Source organism: Ranitomeya imitator, chromosome 1, assembly GCF_032444005.1.
Source record: "Ranitomeya imitator isolate aRanImi1 chromosome 1, aRanImi1.pri, whole genome shotgun sequence".
NCBI classification, from domain to species: Eukaryota; Metazoa; Chordata; class Amphibia; order Anura; family Dendrobatidae; genus Ranitomeya; species Ranitomeya imitator.
In genome coordinates this window covers 1029360877-1029385004 of record NC_091282.1, presented here as the reverse complement: position 1 = coordinate 1029385004, position 24128 = coordinate 1029360877, and the positions used below count along the sequence as shown (strand labels likewise).

Genomic DNA, 24128 nt, shown 5'->3' with positions numbered 1-24128 from the left:
TATAACCTATGTACCAATTGTAATAGTTAACATAAGTCAAATGTGGTGACAGATTACCTTTCAAGAAATGTAGGTTGGTTGACTTTTTTAAACTTATTTTATACTCCTCATCATACTCCTCAACGCTTTGCACATATCATCATCACTGTCACCATTGGGGCTCACAATCTAAATTCCCTATCAGTATGTCTTTGGAGTGTGGGAGGAAACAGGAGAACTGGGGGAAACCCACGCAAACATAGGAAGAACATATTAACTTCTTGGAGATGTCCTATGTGGGATTTGAACTCAGGATCCCAACACTGGAAGTCTACAGTGCGAACCACTGAGCCATTGTGTTGTCATATACATTTGCCTTTGACTTTCCATTAAAATATCTTCCACTCAATCAGAAACCAAACAGAACTAAGTACAGCCAATGGAGACTATCTGGCATAATTTGTGTTGTAGTGGGATGGATCAGTTTCTGAATCCAGGTGCTGGTGTAAACCTAGTTTTAAATGGACTGTTTAGTTTCTTAACTACAGGTGCTTTTCACAAAGTTAGAATATAATCAAAAATTTAATTTCAGTTTTTCAATGCTAAAAGTGAAACTCGTATATTATGTAGAATCATTACTAACCGAGTGATCTATTTCAAGTGTTTATTTATGTTAATGTTAATGATTATGGCTTACAGCCAATTGAAACCCCAAAGTCATTGTCTCAGTAAATTAGAATACTTTATAACACCAGCTTGAAAAATTATTTTAAAATTCAAAATGTTGGCCTACTGAAATATACTTTCAGTAAATGCACTCAATACTTGGTCGGGGCTCCTTTTGCATCAATTACTGCATCAATGCAGCATGACAGGTATTGGTACTTTTGGCAGTGTGGACAGGTGCCAAGTCCTGCTGAAGAATGAAATTTCTATCTCTAAAAGACTTGTCGGCAGAGGTAAGCATGAAGTACTTAAAATTTCCTGGTAGACGGCTGCTGTTGTGAATTCTGTGGCTGAATTCACTCCTGTGGTCACAAGTGGTACTGCAGCTTCTGAGCTTCCTCCCTCAGGTGTTCTGGTGAGCTCGTTAACTGCTTCATTACTTAACTCCGCCTGATGCTGCTATCCTTGCTCCTTGTCAATGTTTCAGTGTTGGATCTGAGCTTCTCCTGATTGTTCCTGTGACCTGCTGCTCTGTATAGCTAAGTGCTTTTTGCTTTTTTGTTGCTTTTTTTCTGTCCAGCTTGTCTTTTGTTTTGCTGGAAGCTCTGAGACGCAAAGGGTGTACCGCCGTGCCGTTAGTTCGGCACGGTGGGTTTTTTTTTGCCCCCTTTGCGTGGTTTTGCTTTAGGGTTTTTTGTAGACTGCAAAGTTCGCTTTACTGTCCTCGCTCTGTCCTAGAATATCGGGCCCCACTTTGCTGAATCTATTTCATCCCTACGTTTTGTCTTTTCATCTTACTCACAGTCATTATATGTGGGGGGCTGCCTTTTCCTTTGGGGAATTTCTCTGGGGCAAGTCAGGCCTATTTTTCTATCTTCAGGCTAGCTAGTTTCTTAGGCTGTGCCGAGTTGCCTAGGTAGTTGTTAGGCGCAATCCACAGCCGCTTTTAGTTGTGTTTAGGATAGGATCAGGTGTGCAGTCTACAGAGTTTCCACGTCTCAGAGCTCGTTCTTGTATTTTTGGGTATTTGTCAGATCACTGTGTGCGCTCTGATCGCTAAGCACACTGTGTTTCTGGATTGCCTTCATAACACCTGTCATTAGCAAACATAACAGGCTGCGCTGACTTTGGTCTTGATAAAACATAGTGGACCTATACCAGCAGATGACATGGCTCCCCAAATCATCACTTATTGTGGAAACGTCACACTAAACCTCAAGCAGCTTGGATTGTGTGCCTCTCCACTCTTCCTCAAGACTCTGGGACCTTGATTTCCAAATGAAATCCAAAATTTACTATCATCTGAATGCAGCACTTTGGACCACTGAGCAACAGGCCAGTTCTTTTTCTTCTTGGCCCAGGTAAGGCTACTTTCACACTTGCGTCGTGTGGCATCCCTCGCAATCCGTCATTTTGGACAAAAAACAGATCCTGCAAATGTGCTCGCAGCATGCGTTTTTTGCCAATAGACTTGTATTGCCGACGGATCGCGACGTTTGGCCACACGTCGTGTACTGGATCCGTTGTGTTTTGGCGGACCATAGTCACAAAAAAAGTTCAATGTAACTTTTTTTGTACGTTGCGTCCACCATTTCCGACCGCGCATGCGCGTCCGGAACTCCGCCCCCTCCTCCACGAGACATAGACTGGGCAGTGGATGCGTTGAAAAACTGCATCCGCTGCCCACGTTGTGCACAATTTTCACAACGTGCGTCGGTACGTCTGGCCGATGCATTCCGACGGCCCCGTACCGACACAAGTGTGAAAGAAGGCTTAGATGCGTCTGGCGTTGTCTATTCGTCATGAGTGAGTGGCTTAACACAAGGAATGCGACACTTGTAGCCCATGTCCTGGATATGTCTGTGTGTGGTGGCTCTTGAAGCAATGACTCCAGCAGCAGTCCAATCTTTATGAATCTCCCCCAAATTTTTTGATGGCCTTTTCTTAACAATCCTTTCAAGGCTGCGGTTATCCCGGTTGCTTGTGCACCTTTTTCTACCACGCTTTTCCCTTCTACTCAACTTTCCATTAATATGCTTGGATACAGCACTCTGAAAAGACAGCTTCTTTAGCAATGACTAGAGTTGAGCGAATTTGATTGGGTCCCTGCTTATTCGGCAAGCTATAGTGCTTACCGAATAAGCTGCAGAGGGAACCCGGAGACATGGAGCAAGCCGGCTGATCAGCTGTCTGGCTCTGCAGCTGCATGTGTCATGGCTGTGTCACAGTCACAGCACATGCATGGAGAGCCATGGAGGCGTCATGAAAGTTGGTGCCAATCCGACCTGTGACACCTATGTGGCGTCATGGCGGGATCGAGTTCCTGCAGGTCGGGTGAACGGGTTAACTGAAATGTCACCCGATCCGCAGGTACAGGGGGACTTGTACTTGAGCCCGGGGGGGGGCTTTGCCCCCCCTCCCTCCCCCCCCCCCCCCCCCCCCCCGTGGCTATGATCCCTCCTGGTGACCTATTTGTCACCCCCCAGATCTGATTGGAGCTAGTGTCCATGTGAGGCTAGCTCTCCAATCAGATGTGGAGGGGCGGTGGCAGAGTACAGTATGGCTGCGTCACTCACCAAGTTCATCCAGTCCCTGGAAGCTGAAAAGCGATGTGCCTGCATGCTGACCTGACCAACTGATCACCTGCCCAGCGATTGCCCCCTGCCCCAGCGATCGCCCCCTGCCCCGCTGATGGCCCCCTGATCGCTTTCTGCCCCAGCAATGGCCCCCCTACCCCAGTGATGGCCCCCCTGCCCCAGTGATCGCCCCCTCCACTCCAGTTTACGCATTAGGGTTAGAGTTAGGCTCAAGTTAGGGTTAGGGTTGGTGATAAAATTAGGGTTACGGTTGGGGCTAAAGTTAGGGTAGGGATTAGGATTAGGGTTGGGGCTAAAATTGGGGTTAGGGTTGGGATTAGGTTTAGGGGTGTGTTAGGGTTAGGTTTGTGGTTAGGTTTGGGATTAGGGTTAGGGGTGTGTTAGGATTGGAGTTAGAATTGGGGGGTTTCCACTGTTTAGGCACATCAGGGGTTCTCACCACACATCTAGATAAGTTCCTTGGGGGGGTCTAGTTTCCAAAATGGGGTCACTCGTGGGGAGTTTCCACTGTTTAGGTACATCAGGGGTGACATGACACCCACAGACCATTCCATCAAAGTCTGCATTCCAAAACATCACTACTTCCCTTCCAAGCCCTGACGTGTGTCCATACAGTAGTTTTCTCCCAATATGGGTTATCAGCGTACTCAGGACAAATTGGACAACAACTTTTGGGGTCCAATTTCTCCTGTTACCCTTGAGGAAATAAATTGGGGACTAAAAGATCATGTTTGTGGAAAAAATATGATTTTTTTTATTTTCATGCCCGGGCGTTATAAACTTTAGTTAAGCACCTGGGCATTCAAAGTTCTCACTATGCATCTAGATAAGTTACTTGGGGGGTCTAGTTTCCAAAATAGGGTCACTTGTGGGGGAGATCCAATGTTTAGGTACACAGGGGCTCTTCATACGCGACATGGTGTCCGGTAACGATTGGAGCTAATTTTCCATTCAAAAACTCAAATGGCGCTCCTTCCCTTCCGAGCTCTGCTGTGCGCCCAAACAGTGCTTTATAACTACATATGAGGCATCGGTGTATTCAGGAGAAATTTCACAAATATTTTTAGGATCCATTTTATCCTGTTGCCCTTGTGAAAATGAAAAAAATTGAGGCTAAAAGAACATTTTTGATGAAAACATTAAAAAGTCCATTTTTTCCTTCCACGTTGCTTTAGTTCCTGTGAAGGTTAATAATCCTCTTGAATGTAGTTTTGAGTAGCTTGAGGGGTGCAGTTTTTGGAATGGTGTCACTTTTGGGTGTTTTCTGTCATATAGCCCCTCAAAGGGACGTCAAATGAGATGTGGTCACTAAAAAAAATGGTTTTGTAAATTTTGCTGGAAAAATGAGAAATTGCTGATAAACTTTGAACCCTTATAACTTCCTAACAATAAAAAATTTTTCCCAAAATTGTGCTGATGAAAAGTAGACATGTGGGAAATGTTATTTATTAACTTTTTTGAGTCACATAACTCTCTGGTTTGACAGAATAAAAATTTGAAATTTTCGCAATTTTCAAATTTCAAATTTTTTGCCAAATTTTCTTTACAGGCAGCTCCCGAAAGCATAATTTCTAGGAGACACCTGTCAGTCAGCATGACCTCAGCAGTCACACCCTGTAGACAGAGCAATCTGAAACATGCACCTTCTGGATTGTTGGCAGAAGCGGTCGGTGACCAGATTGAGATCTTAAGGGCTTGTTTCCATTTGCGAGAAACACGTCCGTGTCTCGCATGTTGAAATGAAGCTCTGGTGCTGGCACTCCGGAGCAGAGCGTGCGGCTCCATGTGTTGCTACGCGGCCGCACGCTCCGCTCCGGAGTTCCGGCACCAGAGCTTCGTTTCCACATGCGAGACACGGACGTGTTTCTCGCAAATGGAAACAAGCCCTAAAGGGTAGAACAGTCAGGAAGGTGCCTCGGTTAGCAACTACCTTGTTGTTTAGATTTTAGGCCCATAGTAAAAAAAAAAAAATTGTCCTGGACAACCTCTTTAGTGTTGGGAAAGTTAGATTCAGTCCACTGTTTGTATATAGAGCACAGAGAAAGCGAACACAGGCTGTGGTGTCTGCTGACACACTCCCTCTCCTGTGAGTGCGGGAATATGCGGGAATATTCTCATTTGAGAATAAATATTTTCTATGGGATATCATACTACATATTATTTTGCACTCCCAAAAAGGTAATTTTCCTAACCGATTTATTCAAGATCATGTGGCAAAAATGAGTACAACTAAATAAAAGTCTGGTGGCTTCAAAACTGTATGGCAGAGGTGTCAAACTGCATTCCTCGAGGGCCGCAAACAGGTCATGTTTTCAGGATTTCCTTGTATTGCACAGGTGATAATTTAATCACCTGCACAGAATGATTCCAGCACCTTGTGCAAAACAAGGAAATCCTGAAAACATGACCTGTTTGCAGCCCTCGAGGAATGCAGTTTGACACCTTTGCTGTATGGAGTCGCAAAGGTAAGGTGTACAAAGGAAAATGCATGGTGCCTAAAGTGAAAAATGGTGGTGGCAGTGCTGCTGGTGTCGGGGCGCTATATTTCATTGATATTATCTTGAGTTCTCAAATACACTGCTCTATATTGAAAGAGAAGATGCTAGCATCACTCCGTGCCCTTGGTATATTTGCACTTTTCCAACATGATAATGATTAAAAAAAACATCTGTTACATTTCTGAAAAACAAAAAGTGATTCAGTGGCCAAATAAGTCTCCTGATGTGAACCCAATCCAACACCTATGGGGAATTCTGAAGACACAAGTTGAGCATCACCCTCCAACCAGCTACCAAGCTCTAAAATAGGTTGTTCTTGACAAATGGAAAAAGATAGATGTTGTAATATGTCCCCAACTTGTTCCTTCCATGCCCAGAAGACTTGGTGCTGTCCTTAAAAATTGTGGAGGTCATACAAAATACTAGATGTTGCCGTTTTTGATGTGGGGAGTATTCATCTTTGCATCAACTAATTTGAGTAAAACTGAAGGTTTTGCAATGAAAATTATATTATTAACCTTACTTTCATATTATGGATTAAAAAAATGTTTATGAAACTCAATCTTGTCAAAATTTTAGGAATTGTTCTTGTGTTGCATAAGATATTGATTAAAATCTTAATTTTCAAAGCGGGTATACTTATTTTTGCTTAGCACTGTATATTACAAAAAAGCATTATATGCAGTTCCCTAACACATTAGTGCATTCAAGTCTTCAGTTTACCGTCTGGATTTAAATGGGTTGTGCTCTACTAGGACACCCCTTCTCAATTCGTATGTTTACCCCCAATAAAACAACACTTATACTCACTCCCAGAGCTGCAATCATTCCAGCAGTGTTGGCATTGACTTTTCCAGCGATCACCAAACAGTGTGACGTCACGTGAACCCCACGGCCAATGGACGGCTGCTCTTTCCCCACCTTCAGATGTATCACATACATCCGGAGAAAGAGAGCGAGCAGCAGCGCTCCCTTCCTCTATATTTAAGCGATTTGTCCAAAAGTGGGGTGAGTGAAGCGGCTGCTGATTGGTCGCAGAGTTCGCGTGACGTCACTTTGTTACGCAATCGATGGGAAAGTCAATGCCAACACCACTGGAAAGGCACCGGAGGGGAGTATAATTAGTGTTTTTATTTTAATAGGGCAAAACATTAGTGTTTTTATTTTAATAGGGCAAAACATACTGATTGAGAAGAGGTTGTCCAAGTAGTGGACAGCCCCTTTAAGCCGTAATTATAATGTATAGGTGGATGTGCACCCCATGACTACCTAATAGACTTATCAATATCCTCAGAGGAGAAAATCACTGTGGGTTTTATGGAACAACCAGCGACAACATCTGCAAGGAGTTTGTGTGTTCTCCCTGAGTTTCCTCCCACACGCCAAAGACATACTGATAGGGAATCTAGATTGTGAGCCCCAATGGGGACAGTGATAATGTGTATAAAGCTCTGTGGAATTAATGGTGCTATATAAGTGGGTAAAATAAATATAAATGTTGCAAATTTCACATCTGCCCCGTAGAACTAATTCTGCTGAGGATTTTCCCTGCAGAATGTAGATGAAATTTTGTTCAATTTAAATCACAATCTTGTTACTCCAATATGTACAGTGTATTTTTCTCATGCCAATCCATGGCAGAAAATCCACTGCGTGTCTGCCTCATTTAGATCTACCCTAAAAACAATTGCACTTGTCAACTAGAGCAAACACTGATACACTAATTATCGAGCCGCTTTATTCTTTCTCACTGAAGCTGCTTTTGCCTCGATGACTTACATTTGTCTAAATTGTATCTCAATAGATAAATGTATTTAAGCATAATATATTATGGAATGAATATAATGTATTTTACAATCTACTCATTGTAATATTCCAATTTCGGAATTTTGATCATTATCTTATGTGTGTTTTAAAAATTCAACTTTGGTTATTGTAAAAAAAAAGTGGTCTTGGCTTGTTATTTGTAGTTTGTGAAGTGTTATGTTGACTTGTAGTTTTTAGCAGACCACAAGATGGCAGTAGTGAGCGCCACAATCGCCTGCACTTAGAGTACAATTTGTAGAACTAATTGAGAGTCTTCTCCATGCTAACGTTGTGTTTTATGTGAAGGTGACCTTCAGTATAATGACAGGAGAATGGGAGAGAAAGGGACCTTTAGAATGTGGGAGAAAATGACTGGTTTTAGTTTAGCATTAAATGTATTTACTAGACAGAAGTTTAGCTTTTTAAGTGCAGTTAAACGTTTGTAAACTGTTTTTCTAGAGTACGTTTGTTGGAGATACAAAATATGTGTGTGCTACCAGCCTTTATCACCCGCCCATCTGCAATTACATGGGCAGTGAATGAAAAACAGTCCCGTCAGATCATCACAATGTTGCCAGTACACGTTGGTGCCCTGTCTCCTGGCAGTGTCCTTCTTCCGTGTTGTTACATGTACAGTTGTACTCACAGGTTTACACACCACAAGCAGAAATGGAGACCGGGGCTCTGAAATGTCTTGTCGGAATTGAGTAGTGGCCATTGCATGCACAAAACTGCTCCATTCACTCTCTATTGGACTTCTGGACATAGCCAAGTACAGCGCTGGGGCTACGTGATAGCTTTTACCCCCTAGTAACATGTGATGTATATTTTGGCACAGGTCACATGCAGGCTGTATGAAGTTGCCCAGAAGTGAAGTCTGCATCCTACCAATGCAGATGCCGGCTAGGCTATATAGCCAGCATCTGCCTTTAACAGCGACCAGAAGTAGCTCCGGTTCCATCAATTTAACTGCCACTGTCAATCCATGAGAGCATCAATTACTTGTACTGGTTGCTGCATTATACTATATGAGGGGGCTGAATTATATTCTCTGAGGGGTTACATTATACTCAGGGGGCTGCAATATATTCTGTGGGGTGGCTGCATTATACTCTGGAGTGGCATTATTATACTATATGTGGGCTGCATTATACTGTATCGAGGACTATGGGGAATACATTATACTATATGAAGAACTATGGGGTGCATTATACTATGGGAAGTGAATTGTACTACATGGATGACAATGGCAGGGCATTATACTATATGGAGGAGCACTATGAGGAATGTATTATACTATTTGGAGGACTGAGGAGTGTATTATACTATATGGAGGACTGAGGAGTGTATTATACTATATGGATGACTGAGGTGCACATTATAATATATGGAGGACTATGCGGTGTACGATACTAAACAAGCAAAATGCTGCCTATTCATTGAGTGATTGGATTGTTTATGTGGGAACAGAAATCGTTGTTCTCAGCAGCACATCGCCGATGTAAACTGTAGATGTGCTGCTGATAACATAATGCTGTATTGGGACAGATTAATCTAATTGTGATTGTTCTGTTCCTTTCATTCTTTCTCAGGTGGTGTAAAGAGGCGGGGAAACAAGCAAACGACAGTATTGTTGATCACACTCGTTTAATGGCCTGAGATCAGTGCATGTAAATACAGCAGAAATGCTTTGCAGGGAGACCAGGCAAAGATGATGACAGCTGTAGTTAGCACCCGGCGCCTGGGAATAGCGCGAACTCTACTGCTTTTCCCAGCCACCACAGCATTTAATTCTGGTATGTGTAATGATTTTTAGGGTTGATGTCAGCTGTGTAATGTCAGCTGCTATCAATCCCTGGTGTAAGTAATGGAGAGGTGTCTATCAGACACCCCCTTACTAGCCCAGACCTGGCGAGATCCAGCGACTCTGAAGAGCGGTGACGGTAGTAACAATACCGCTCTTCACAGTCGCCGAGCTCAGCGCAAGACCCGGAAGATCTGAAGTGCGGTGACATTACTGATGTCACCGCTTTTCAGAGTCACAGGGTCTCGTGCTGCGCAGCGGAACCAAAAATGGCTGTAGGCAAAGTTTAAGGAGCATCAGAATGAGGTTCCATAGCCTTTGGTCGTCTCATCCCTTCATTATCTACGAGATCCAGTTATGTAGGTAAAGTAGCGGCTTTTCTTGGTACTGCAACTAAAAGCAATAAATAGGACTGAGCTGTAATGCTGGATACAGCTGTGATTATATGTTATATAGTCCTGTTACACTCCCCTCACTTCTTGTAACCTACAAGTGTACAAAGATATTATACAGTCATAGCAATGTAGAAAAAATGGCAGCACTCACCAGTCTTCACAAACAGGTACTTTATTGTGGCATATCTTCACGGCACGTGGGTGCATATAAAACAGATAGTGGCTGCCGAACAACTGCCGTTTCGCTCCCACCTGGCGCTTCAACGGGTTCAATGAGAGTGCGGATGTGACGCCAGAAGTAGCGCCAGATACTAGCGCTCCTCCCCACGCCGACATCCGCCCTCCCACGGTACAAAAACTAGTTAAAAACAATTTAAAATCGATACCAGGGCTGAATTTTAGTCCCAGTTCGGCCCTGGTTTAACCCAATAACGACCATAGGTATTTTCGTTTTTGCGTTTTCATTTTTAGCTCCTTTTCTTCCCAGAGCCTTAACTTATTTATTTTTCTGTAAAAATGGCCATTTGAGGGCTTGTTTTTTGTGAGATGAGTTTGTACTTTTGAACGGAACCATTGGTTTTAACATATTGTGTACTGGGAATTGGAAAAAAAAAAAATTCCAAGGCCGTGAAATTGCAAGAAAAGTGCAATTCCATAGTTGTTCCTTTTTTTGTTGTTGTTCACTAAATGCTAAAACTGACCTGCCATTATGATTCTCCAGGTCATTATGAGTTCATAGGTATGCAAAATGTCTAGGTTTTTTTATTGATACCATTTTGGTATAGATACGATCTTTTAATCTCCCGTTATTACATTTTATTGCAATGTTGCGGTGACCAAAAAAATGTAATTCTGACGTTTTGAATTTTTTTCTCATTACGCCGTTTTTTATATTGCTAGATCGGGCGAATCTGAACGCGGCGATACCAAATATGTGTATATTTGATTTTTTTTGTTTGTTTTGTTTTTGGGTGGGGCGAAAGGGGGTTATTTAAACTTTTATACTTTTATTTTTTGAATATTTTTAAAAACTTTTTTTTTTTTTTACTTTCTGCATGCTTCAATAGAAGCTGCACTACTTTGATCGGCTCTGCTGCATACAGGCGATGATCAGATCGCCTGTATCTAGCAGAAATGCTACGAGCACCGACCACCAATTCCCTTTACGTTCTACAAAATATTCTCTGTTGCAAATTATGTTCCAGCAATCGGCAAAGCTAAAGGTACTGTCACACTAGATGATATCGCTAGCGATCCGTGACGTTGCAGCGTCCTCGCTAGCGATATCGTCCAGTGTGACAGGCAGCAGCGATCAGGCCCCTGCTGGGAGATCGCTGGTCGGGGAAGAAAGTCCAGAACTTTATTTCGTCGCTGGACTCCCCGTAGACATCGCTGAATCGGCGTGTGTGACACCGATTCAGCGATGTCTTCACTGGTAACCAGGGTAAACATCGGGTAACTAAGCGCAGGGCCACGCTTAGTAACCCGATGTTTACCCTGGTTACCAGCGTAAAAAAACAAACAGTACATACTTACATTCAGCTGTCTGTCCCTTGCCGTCTGGTTCCTGCACTGACTGCTGGCCGTAAAGTGAAAGCAGAGCACAGCCACAGCGGTGAGTCACCGCTGTGTGACTCACCGCTGTGCTGTGCTTTCACTTTCACTTTACGGCCAGCAGTCAGTGCAGGAACCAGACGGCAAGGGACAGACAGCTGAATGTAAGTATGTACTGTTTGTTTTTTTACGCTGGTAACCAGGGTAAACATCGGGTTACTAAGCGCGGCCCTGCGCTTAGTTACCCGATGTTTACCCTGGTTACCGGGGACCTCGGGATCGTTGGTCGCTGGAGAGCTGTCTGTGTGACAGCTCTCCAGCGACCAAACAGCGACGCTGCAGCGATCCGGATCGTTGTCGGTATCGCTGCAGCGTCGCTATGTGTGACGGTACCTTAAGATTTGACCGCTGAAGCCAGTAAAATAATAATACTGCTCTGGACTATAGGGCTGCATTCCCATGATGAGCTTTTGGTGTGTTTTTAATCTTGCAGATTTTCTGCAGCATTTCTGGACCTATTATGTAAACTAAGCTACTTGTGATTTTTTTTTTACATGCGTTTTTATCATGTTTTTGTTCCTGCAATTTTTGGCTCTTGTTGGTGTCATGCTTTTAAATAAAGCTGCTTTGTTTTTGATATTTCTTGGTATTTGGCTATGACAAAACTTTATTGATGTACGGATTACAAGCCGTAAAAACTCCTGCATTTTTTGTTGCGGATTTGAAACACCGAAGGTCAGTTTACACTGCGTAAAAATGGGCATGAGATTTCTATAAATCCCATCCACAGTGCCGGAACTGTTAGACACAGCGTCAGAAGCTTGCAAAAACTCATCTTGAGAGCAGAGCCTTAGGCTGTGTTCACACTTGTGTTTTCACTGCCCCATATGTACAGAAAATAGAATAAAACTCTAAATAGAAAAAGAATGAGTTAGTTTCTGGTTTTTATTTCCTTTTAAAGCAAATGCCTCATATTCAAAATTGATGCACTTGCTCCCCCTTGGATTCTGATGGTAAGAACTTGTCTCAAGATTCCCACAAGTAGTCTTTTTTTTACAGTTTTGAAAGACTTGTCCAGGTTTATGACATCAGAAAATTGACCTCATGTATTAAGATGATACATGTTACAAGGAGCCTTTTTCATCCAGAATGCTTGCGTTCACAATGCTGGTATGAACAAATCTGAAGCAGCTTATAAGGACAGAACAGGGGTAGCTGGCTTTACATGACCCTTTATTACAATACCCTTCCGTGCCTCTTGTTGCTTGGCTTACATTACTGAAGCTTCTAATCAGAGGTGTCTAATACTATGATGTGAGCAGATGTTGGACCCTAGTTGCACGCTGATCTGGACAGTCAGTGGTTGAGGATTTTCTGGTATCAATGCTGATCTCAGTGTGAGCAAACAATGGCAATTCAGGAGCTGTTCTACACTTCTTGCTGTGTCTTTGATGTTCTCCTGTAAGCTGTTTGCACATATAAAAATGCTCAGTGTATTCACTGGCCAAGAACATCTGTTTTTTAACCAGAAACCATTTCTTTTGATGCCTGTCCAGGTGGTATGTCTCTCAGACATGAGAACTGTGCATGTGCCGGCCAGATCCCATGGATCGTCTTATGAATTATGTGTCCTTTGACAGTTGGGCCCCAATAAAAACATAGCACTCGGCATCCATTCTCATAGCAAAGTCTTGAAAGTGTTATGATCATAAAGTGATTTTCTTCTGCAGAATATTTTAAGAAGTCTAAACCTTCCCTGATGATGAGCACCAGCCGGTGTATATCTTTGTTCTGGCTTTACACTGTCTGTAATATTTCTTCTTGTTCTAACCTAATATATCCAGTAAATTCTTAATTAAGTTGTGTATTTTGTTTTTTTCTTTTACTACAAAGATGGAATTACAACCTGGTTAACAAGTCTTCGCCTACATAAATCCTTTGATGTATTTTCTCCATTGTTGCAGATTCAGAGACACTTGGACTAGATGCAGGCAGTGGGTTAATGGCCTGGAAGCTGAATGAACAGCTCTTTCCATGCGATGTTTGTGGAAAAGTGTTTGGTAGACAGCAGACTTTATCTCGACATCTATTATTGCACACAGGTACTGCTATCATTATTGTGAAATATTAAAAGTATGCCCTGAAGCCCACCTTTTTATCGACATGGTGAACGCCTAGGAGAGGCCCGGTTGTACCATCTCAAGTTTGTTCTTCATCTTGTGCTGCCAGTTTGGTATTTCATGGGCAGCAATAGGTCATATTTCTTTAACGCTTATGATGGGCAGACATTTCCTCTTGTATAATGTAGCCTATGTGATGGATTTAATATCACTGTTTTTGTACTTTCCTGTACAGAAGAGAGAAAGTACAAGTGCCATTTGTGCCCATATGCTGCAAAGTGCCGGGCTAACCTGAACCAGCACCTAACTGTCCACGCGGTAAAGTTGGTAAGCACTGACACTGAAGATATTGTCAGTGCCGTCATTTCTGATACCAGTGAGAAAAAGAAGAACCCATATTACTACAGGTGAGAGGCACTCACATACTTGTGTTCTTTATTCAGTATTACATTGAAGATGTTTTCAACCATTTTAATAGGTTTTATTTTTAGATTAATGGCTTTTACATGTTTTTTTTTTACGAGAAATTCAGTCAATTATTTCATTTTATCTCAGAAGGCCAATTATGGCATTAGTAATCTCAAATATTACATTGATAAAAGCAATGTACGGTATGTTTAAAATCCGATCTGTCATCAGATTGGGTTTAAAGGGGACAGGTTGGCTCTCCTATTAGCCAAAATGGCTGAAGAAAAAAAAAATCTTGTGCATTTTTTTCAAAACATACACTGGCCATTTATTGTTCTCCATTTAATATTCCCTCTACAGTTTTCTGGGATCAAAAATGTGGAAGGGGCATTTGCACAATAACTGGCACACATTGTATTTGAAATTACCGTATGTCAGATCGGGCATTTCTAGTTTACTTATATTTATTATGATGGGTGCCCCTCTTCATAAGATTAGCACAATACACTCCAGCAGCCTGTGGGTTCAACACTGGCTTATGTATCACCTGTCTTGATAAATTCTTCCAATGGATTGAGCCCTCTGAACTCGTGAGGGGCGTGTTCTGCCCACCTGTCACCTCTGTGATTGGAGGGCTGCTGTTTGTATTTGCCCAGTAACCAGCTGTCAATCACCAGAGTGTTTTACTAAGAAATAAAGTGGTTTTGTGCAATATACGGAAGTTAAGCCTAATGACAGTTCTGTTTTGTCACAAAAAAATGCCCTAGAGCTTTCTGAATTAGTCGAAAGGTGTTGAATATTCAGCACTGCCATGAATTGGCTGATGAGAATAGCAGGTATGAAGGTAGTAGCCTTCTTATTACCCATTGAGGTTTAATATAAAGTCCAACATGGAGTTAATCACATGACCAATGCCAATCATCCAGTTATAGGATGTTTCGCCCCCAGCAGTTCGCCCCCAGTAATTCATCCCCGGGTACATTTTGCCCGCGCACATTTCGTCCCCAGCATTTGGCCCCCAGGATGATACTTACCTGTCGCAGCTGCAGCTCCTTGGGTCACGGAGTGCAGTCTAGCGGTTCCCCGTGACGTCAGATGGAAACAGTTGATTTAACATGTCACAAAAGTGAAGCACTCTGTACAGTACTTTTGAGACGTGTGGATTGATGCCGGACGGGAATTCATGAACCACAAGGACAAACTGGCAAAACATCCAAACGCAAAATTCTGGGGGCAAAACAGGGTACTCACAGGGCGAAATGTACCCGGGGGCGAAACATCCAAATCCCCAATCATCCTGTCCTGAAAGTTCATTCTCTTTCTCTTACCGCTGGATGACACCACATAAGGTGAATTGTATTTCTTAGATTATCCCAAAAAATCTAAATATCCAGCTTGTGCATAATAAAATCCCAGCTTATAAATAATATTTATTCAAGTACATGGAGTCACTTTCTTTAGTGAAATGTAGCATTGTCCTAGATGAAAGCATGTATGTATAGAGTCAAACAGAAAGAAACAATCAGCTCACCACGGAACAGAGGAATCCCCGACGCACGGAGAAAACCATTGGTATGACAAAGGGTCACTTAGGAATAATGTGCAAAAAATCCAACAAGGGGTCCATTGAGCAAGGACGTATGTGAGTAACGCGTCTGCGATTTCTGATTCTTGGATTTTAATGCATTGCCAATAAAATCTGGATTTTAAGGACTACATTGCTGGATGTTTTGCACATTTTTTCCTATGTATCTATATAGTGTCAATCTGTTCCACAGCACCCTGGCACTATGTTTTAGCATTTTATAGCTTTTATACATTATTAAACAGCACTGTTCACACTTGTGTCGAAGGCTCAGACGAAGGTCAGTCATTTTTTTCAGAAAAAAAAAAAACAGCCAAAAACCGAATGGATCTTACGGGGTTCCATCTGGCGTTATTTGTTTCCACGATCGGACATTTTCCTGCAGGAGTTGGGTTTCTTGTGTTCCTCTAACAGAACAGGTATACAAAACTCCGTGCACAAGTGTGATCCCCGCCATATTTGCGACTTCCTGGAAGTCTCATTCCCTTTGCCCTGTGTACACGGTTAAAAATAGGCAGTGACCCTGTCAGTTTGCGCTGTCACACAATGATCTGAGGTCTTGTTCTGTGTATGTCCTGTTCACTAAATAACAGCCGATGGCAGCATTGTGTTCATATTCTAGCACTGACTGGGACATGACGTTCCTGGAAGCTTGTGAAATAGTGCGCAGTAACCTGGGAAGCTGTCCAGATTGTTTGAGTTGGTTTCTGAGGTGCCGTGTGCTCTCTACTTAGCAACAAACCAGCCTTTACAACTGTATTTGGCAGGGTTACATTGCTCCTCTGTTGCCCAGAGGAATCCGCTAGGTGATGTGCAGCATCTGGAACATGTAGTTCCCAATTAACATCATCATTATACTCCACAGTGTAATGTCATGACACATACCCCACAATATATATATATATATATATATATATATATATATATATATATATATATATATTTATATATATATATATATATATATATACACACATGGTTGGAAGGGGGGAACATCCTCAAAGATGTTTTGTTTGTTTCTTCAGTACTTACGGGAATTAAAAAGTCACGGTATTAATCTTTTATGCCATAACTTTCACAAAACCTTAGAAGCATTTCAAAGTTTTTATGGAAATCCTCTATTCTGGCTTTGTATCAATGCTATGGCTTTCGGAGGTGACAGAACTTGCAAAAATGCATCCACAGATAATGACGTTTGTTCCTCTTCATCCCATATAGCTGCCATGTTTGTGGCTTTGAGACCGAGCTGAATGTCCAGTTTGTGAGCCACATGTCTCTACATGTAGACAAGGAACAATGGATGTATTCAATTTGCTGCAGTACTTGTGACTTTGTCACCATGGAAGAAGCTGATATGAGAACTCACATTAGCACCAAACACTCAGGTAAGGAAAGGAGGCCCTCACAGACCGAAATAATGGACCACAGAGGAGGAGAGCACTTTATTAGTGGAGTGAAACGCAAACGAATAAAAATAGACAAAAAGATGAGAACTTTATGTATAAACTTATCTTAAAGCTATAAAAGCAATATGCTGTCGAAATATTAGCAGGGTTACCAAACAATATGGGCTCAAATAGAAATGGACCAACCGGAAGGTAATAAAAAAAAACAACGGTCCCAACGGACAAGGTGCACACTGTCCTCTCTCCCACTGTCTTTGACGCCACTTGCACTGTCGGATCTACAGTACTTTTTATATGTTTTTAATATGATGTTTATCAATACTTGTACCAAATAATATTTTATTATTTTTTGTATCCATTATTTTGGACATATTGCCTGAAAGCTAGCTTGCATTGCATCTTTCATTTACTAAGGTTAGGAAATGTTCACAGATTAAGTTACAAAAGTATGGAAATGCATGTTTTGGGCTATGATTTGGTCACTTGTAATCTTTTAATGTTAGGAAAATGTACACAAGTAGTTTATTTTATGCAATATTTTCACAGTTTAAACATTTTATATAATACCTAGAAATTCTATACAGTTCCTCCAATTCCCATAATGTCTGCTTGTCCAATAAGAGCTGACCATTTTACTGTACAGGGGCACACCATGTTGACAAAGGGAATGGTAAGACATTGGCATCAATTTCATGCAGGTATAAAAGAGGAATGGCATAATGGAAAATGTCAAGAAAAGGTTCTTCAGCATTATTGATGTATAGGAAGTACACATATTTGCTAGGACAAAATATGTCAGGAATTCTGACAAGTCCCCTGCAAGCCCATAATAACACCTTCACTGAGAAAACTCGTGCATCTTGGCCAGTATGGAAATCATCATGTGCACCCAGCTCATGTGTGACATGGAGCCCGGTGTCTAGAAAAACTGTCTAAAATCGTACCATTTAAAAGGGTGTTTTTTTTTCTCTAGGAGATGAAAGAAAGACCCCCAGTGAATCCGTAAGCCCTTCTTCTTCTTCATTGTCAGCACTTAGTGATTCAGCCAACAGTAAAGAAGACTCGGACACCCCACTAAGAAACCCGACTTCAAACAGCTTGTTGGTGATTTCTGTAGGACACAGCTCCCAGCCTTTTGTTAGCAGCGAGGAGAAATCTGACAAAGGTAACTGTGTTTCACACAAGCTGCCACAATGTCCTCTCCGTCCACCTGTAAGCGCCTCTTTCTGTGCACTGACAATGTCATTCCCATTTTACCCAAGCGCATTATAAGGAGCTCTGAAGTGAGCGAGTGACTAAATATTGTGGTATGAGGTGGAGAATGGCAACACTGATAGAAAAGGGATAGGATTCAATGCTTAAAATGAGGACTAGTGAGCAATATAACATGTACAATATTGGTAACACTAGAACAACAGATCTCCTACTTGTATGTACAATAAATGGTGAGATGGTGATCTGGGATTGCTTTGCTTAAATGAGATTTCCATTGGTTAAAGGGGGTTTCTGGGACCCTTATGGCCTATCCATAAGATAGGCCATAATTATTAGATCATTAGTGGTCTGACTTTTGGTGCCCACACTGATCACCTAATTGATGGGGTCAGGCGACTTCTGCCTAACCTTCAATGTTTCCCAGGTGTAGTACTAAACAGTTTGCAATGTTTATGCCTGATACTGCAATTCAGTCTCCTGATGCCTGAGAGAAAATGAAGGGGTAACCAAAATGATTGTGGGGGTGCCGTGAAGTGGACTCCCATGTAACTGATAATCATGACCTATTCTATGCATAAGCCATCAATATCAAAGTCCTGGAGGAACCCTTTACACCTTTCTTTTTATTGGTTTCATGTTGTAGCTACTTTCTGCCAATATGTTTTTCAGTGTATAAATGGCTTTTCCCAGTTTAAATGTTTCTTTCTTTCCTTAGCATCCACTATCTAAACAAATAACAAAATGAGCCTTAGTTACAATGACACCTCAGCACTACCTGTCCACCGCCACCTGCAGTCTTCCATGACATGGTTGCAGCAGTAATGTCATGACTACAGTACGTGACCACTGCAGCCAGTTACTTGGCTCATGATTGGCTGCAACGGTCACATACTGTAGTTGTGACATCACCACTGCAGCCAAATGATAAAAAACATGATGCTGTGCTACAGATAAAGCAATTAAATAAAGCATTTTTTTATTTTTTGACAGAAAACAAGATTAAGCTGAAAACCCCTTCGATCATTGTGCAGTTTATTACTTTTGTTTAATTTATTATGATATTAGGATATTAAAGTTTTATGCTAATAGATCTTTTATAATGGCAGGTTTTGAATGTGTGTTCTGCAATTTTGTTTGCAAAACAAAACCAATGTTTGAACGACACCTGCAGATTCACCTGATCACTCGAATGTACGAGTGTGACGTGTGCCATAAGTTCATGAAGACACCTGAACAGCTGTTAGAACACAAGAAATGCCACACAGTCCCTACCGGTGGGCTCAAGTAAGGAAAGCAAGTACAAAAACTTTTCCTGTGTTAAGCATATGAAACATTCTGTTGTATGAATATGATTATTTTTGTATATGTCTGCAAGATATTCTCTGGATATGTAGCTAGGAATACACAGTCATAGCATGCCCTCATTCCCAAAATATTATCATTGATAGCATTTCAAGGGGTTTTTCCACGAACAAAGTGTGTTTTAATTAATAGATCTTGTAATAATAACAAGTTCCACAACTGGTTGTGTGGGGTAAAAAATGTTCCTGTGCTGAAATCTTAAATATGTGCCCCTGCTATATATTGTGTAATGACTGATCGTGCAAAGCTGCTCCAGCTTATGGCCGGCAGATACCGTAGTTCTTGGTAAAGGTAGAAGCATAAGTAACTTATGATAAGTGAGTATACAGACGAAAAAGCAATTGCTCTTTTCTGAGTTAACACATTTCCCTGCCTGCTTTATCACAGATGCAAGTATTTCTGCCACATCACCAGTCCTGTGAGCTGATCATAAATCGAGCTAGTGACGTATAAGCTCAGTGGCTGCTTGAGCTCCTACGTCACTGACTTGAATTATGATGAGCTCAAAGGGCTGGAGATGGGTCACTCATTCCTGTGTTACCTCAGAACAGGGAAATGTGTAACCTCAAAAAGCAGCAGCTGCGAACCCCTCCTATTTTATCTGTATACTCGCTTATCCTAAGTGCCCCATGTTTCATCATCGGCCAGGTGCTGTGATATGTGCCGACCTTGAGCTGAGGGAACAGTGCATGGTTGGACGCAACCATTACACAGTACATAGAAGGGGCATATTTTCAGGTTTATCTCAGCATCGGAACATTTTGTTTTAGCACATTTTATTGTGGAACTTCACTATTATTCCAAGATCTATTGATTAAAATGGGACAACCTCGTTTAAGTTTATATTTTATTTGTAATATAAGGAAACTTCCTATTCTGTTATGGTTATTAACCTTACTAATACTATTCACATCACTTTGTGAATGGTCCAGAAAGGACTGTAGTGAAAGTATAATGTCTGCAAAGCTGAATAGGTCACAGGTCCTCAAGTAGCATTGAGTTTATAGAGCTAAATAGTAGAACTCCGTGGTGATAGGCGCTTACTAAAGTGGATTTATTATTCAAGAGAAACTGTATAAATCCATCTTTTCACTGTATAAAATATAAGTGCTTAGAAAAAGTTGGTTTAAAGTGAACCTGTCATTACGGAATTCCCTCTGTAATGAATTCCAGGGCAGCACAGTTACCCTTATTCCATCTAGCATTATGAGTGGAAGGCTGAAAATAATTATATATATAATATATCTCACTGTGTGCTGTTGTATCCCAGTCATGTGGGCGGGCACAGCACGGAGCAGTTACAGATGCACACCGTGTCTGCTCTGTAATCATGCTAACTGGCACTTAATTGACATCGTGATCAGCACAATCAATTATTTTAAAAATGCAATATCACGCCCTGTAGTTCCCTTTAATGCAGCCTTCTATCCATTTTTGTTGTGTGTGGTCATATATGGAATGGTGTTTCAATGTTTCATTGTCCATGTAGTAAGTGATAAGTGACAACTAAACGGTGTAACCAAAAGAAGTATTATATTATCTTGACGCAGAGGTCAAATCTGTAATGCGACCCTGTAGGAAGGCAGCTTAATTTTTCAATTTAGTTTCAAATTTTTTACTATTTTTATATAAAAAGCTGTATAAATGCTGCAAGGACTCACAGAGAAAGCTCAGGAGTCCGGATTCTCACCTCCCCTACACTGCTCCCAGACAGCACAGCACACCATTCTGTGTGCACCAGGGAGACCGGACTTACCGTATGTGCATTTTCTAAGTCTGTAATTATATAGCTTTTCATACTAAAATACCGATTAATACGATAGAAAATTGTACATTTCATATCACCAAGCTCAACTTCACCTTCAATATTCTCTGTTGATCTCAAATACATAACAGTAGATCTGAAAGAGCTGAAAATGTCAGGTTCTTAAAGGGATTGTACCTTTTCAGAAAAGATCTAAGCGCTGTTAGTAGTAAAAAAAAAAACCAGACTGGGCTTTATTTACCCTGCCCAGGTCCAGTGTTGAGTCACTACTGATTTCAGTGTCTGTGATTGTCTGCAGCGTTGATACCATGTTAACACTGCTGCAGCCAATAATTGAGCTTAGCGGCTTTGTGAGTGTACATGGCATGAACCATTGAGCTCACTGATTGGCTGTCAGTGTTGCAGACAATTACAGACACTGGGAGCAGCTCCGGTGAATCAACTAATATTCTTAGTCTTAGACCGTTTTCACAGCAAGTACATCCACCTCATCAGGTCCAAAACATTTATTTAAAAGTGGATGCAGTCTATTTTGTAAAATATGGTGACATATCCTTTCAAGGTTGACTTGCAGCCTTTCCAGAAATCAGAGGCTGCTTTTTGACAGTCTGGACTGCAGGCACAGACTACATACTGCCAGAAACAGACTGCTGCAGTAAGTTCCTTAAAATGTTTCATAGTATTATTAGAATGTTCAAGCTGCTAAATCGTAGTTTTTGAAAAGTTGTTAGTAGCTATGCATAGTCACCTTTAGTTATTGTCAATATACCGTAATCTCATTTATGTCTGGTGACAAGACTAACTGTATATGGTTTGCATGGCTTTCTTTCTAGGTGCCCATTCTGCATTTACTCCACAAACCGCCCTGCAGCCATGGAATGTCACTTGAAAACGCACTACAAGATGGAGTACAAGTGTCGGATCTGCAAGACGGTCAAGGCAAACCAGCTAGAGCTGGAAGTGCACATCCGCGAGCATCGGCTCGGGAATCATTACAAGTGTGACCAGTGTGGCTACCTCTCAAAGACGGCCAATAAGCTGATTGAGCATGTGCGTGTCCACACAGGAGAGCGCCCCTTTCACTGTGACCAGTGCAGCTATAGCTGCAAGCGCAAAGACAATCTCAATTTGCACAAGAAGCTCAAGCACTCTCCCCGCCAGACCTTCAGCTGCGAGGAGTGCCTGTTTAAGACCACCCACCCTTTTGTCTTCAGCCGTCATGTTAAGAAGCACCAGAATGGTGAGTTCCTGGAAGAAGAGAAGAAATTCCAGACCACAGTCCAAAAAGAGGCTACCCCTGGGCTCTCCGTCAATGACACTAGGAGCCTCTTGTCACCTCTCTCTGTCATGTCTGCCTCACAGGCTCTCCAAACAGTGGCTATGTCTGCTGCTCAAAGCAGTGGCATGGAGACACATTTAGCACTTAAAGCCTTTGCAGTAAATGGTAACTTATCATGCTTGGATAGGTACCAGAACTCAGAATTTGCTCATCTCATTCCCTTAACAATGCTCTTTCCTATGAACCATTATAATGTCACATTCCATCCTCCCAGACCTCAAACGGCACCCCCTGGTGTCACCACGCCGAAGCACTCCTTCCTTGCTTACCTTGGACTGACAGAAAGGGCAAAAACTGTTTAAGAATGGCCCTTATTTTGTCTCTAAAATCCGGCAGGTAAACATTGCTGCAAATTATATGTTTGATTGGTATGAAGATTAGTTAATGGGCTCTGTGTGTATACTTACTGCATTTACATAAAGCTGCTTAATGAAATATTCAGAGAGAAAACCTACTGCATACGTCTACATATCGAGGGGCTGGTGCCCCAATGCCGCTGCTTTTGGTGACGGCTTCTGCACTTATTAAATGATAGTTTCATATTTCATTTGTATACAAGTATGTTGCAGCCTGATAAAGTACTGTGGAGAGAAATGTGTTCCACACTTAATAAGAAAAATCTGTTGATAGAAATGTACCACCCATAATAGAAGTACTGTGATGAGTAAAGTACCACCCATAATAGAAGACCTGAGAGGAGAAAAGTACCTCATATAATAGAAGTACTGAGGGGAGAGAGGTACCACCCATAATGGAAGTCCTGTGGGGAGAAAAGTACCACCCACAATGGAAGTGCTATGGGGAAAAAAGTACCACCCATAATAGAAGTATTAAGTAGAGAAAAGTACCACCCATAACAGAAGTACTGAGGGGAGAAAAGTACCACCCATAACAGAAGTACTGAGGGGAGAAAAGTGCCACCCATAGTAGAAGTACTGAGGGGAGAAAAGCACCACCCATAGTAGAAGTACTGAGGGGAGAAAAGTGCCACCCATAACAGAAGTACTGTGGGGGGAAAAGTACCACCCATAATTGAAGTACTGTGGGGAGAAAAGTACCACCCATAGTAGAAGTACTGAGGGGAGAAAAGTACCACCCATAGTAGAAGTACTGAGGGGAGAAAAGTACCACCCATAATAGAAGTACTGTGGGGAGAAAAGTACCACCAATAGTATAAGTACTGAGGGGAGAAAAGTACCACCCATAATAGAAATACTGTGGGGAAAAAAGTACCACCAATAGTATAAGTACTGAGGGGAGAAAAATACCACCCATAATAGAAGTACTGTGGGGAGAAAAGTACCACCCATAATAGAAGTACTGTGGAGAGAAAAGTACCACCCATAATAGAAGTACTAAGGGGAGAAAAGTACCACCCATAATAGAAGTACTGTGGGGAGAAAAGTACCACCCATAATAGAAGTACTAAGTGGAGAGAAAAGTACCACCCATAATAGAAGTACTAAGTGGAGAAAAGTACCACCCATAATAGAAGTACTGTGGGGAAAAAAGTACCACCAATAGTATAAGTACTGAGGGGAGAAAAGTACCACCCATAATAGAAGTACTGTGGGGAGAAAAGTACCACCAATAGTATAAGTACTGAGGGGAGAAAAGTACCACCCATAA

At 41.8% G+C, this 24128-nt stretch overlaps 1 protein-coding gene across 2 annotated transcripts in view; it reads left to right on the top strand.

Annotated features, from left to right (window-relative positions):
• Nucleotides 1-23759, top strand: part of ZNF827 (zinc finger protein 827) — a 291725-nt gene extending 267966 nt beyond the window's left edge. The window contains exons 9-14 of one of the 2 annotated variants that reach the window (XM_069744030.1): nt 13264-13401; nt 13655-13826; nt 16631-16797; nt 17792-17983; nt 19140-19326; nt 21994-23759. In XM_069744030.1, the coding sequence (XP_069600131.1) occupies nt 13264-13401; nt 13655-13826; nt 16631-16797; nt 17792-17983; nt 19140-19321 (851 nt within the window). In that variant the 3' untranslated portion in view covers nt 19322-19326; nt 21994-23759. The remainder of the gene's footprint in view (nt 1-13263; nt 13402-13654; nt 13827-16630; nt 16798-17791; nt 17984-19139; nt 19327-21993) is intronic. The other variant, XM_069744029.1, reaches the window with a different exon arrangement.
• Nucleotides 23760-24128: the final 369 nt, after the last annotated feature.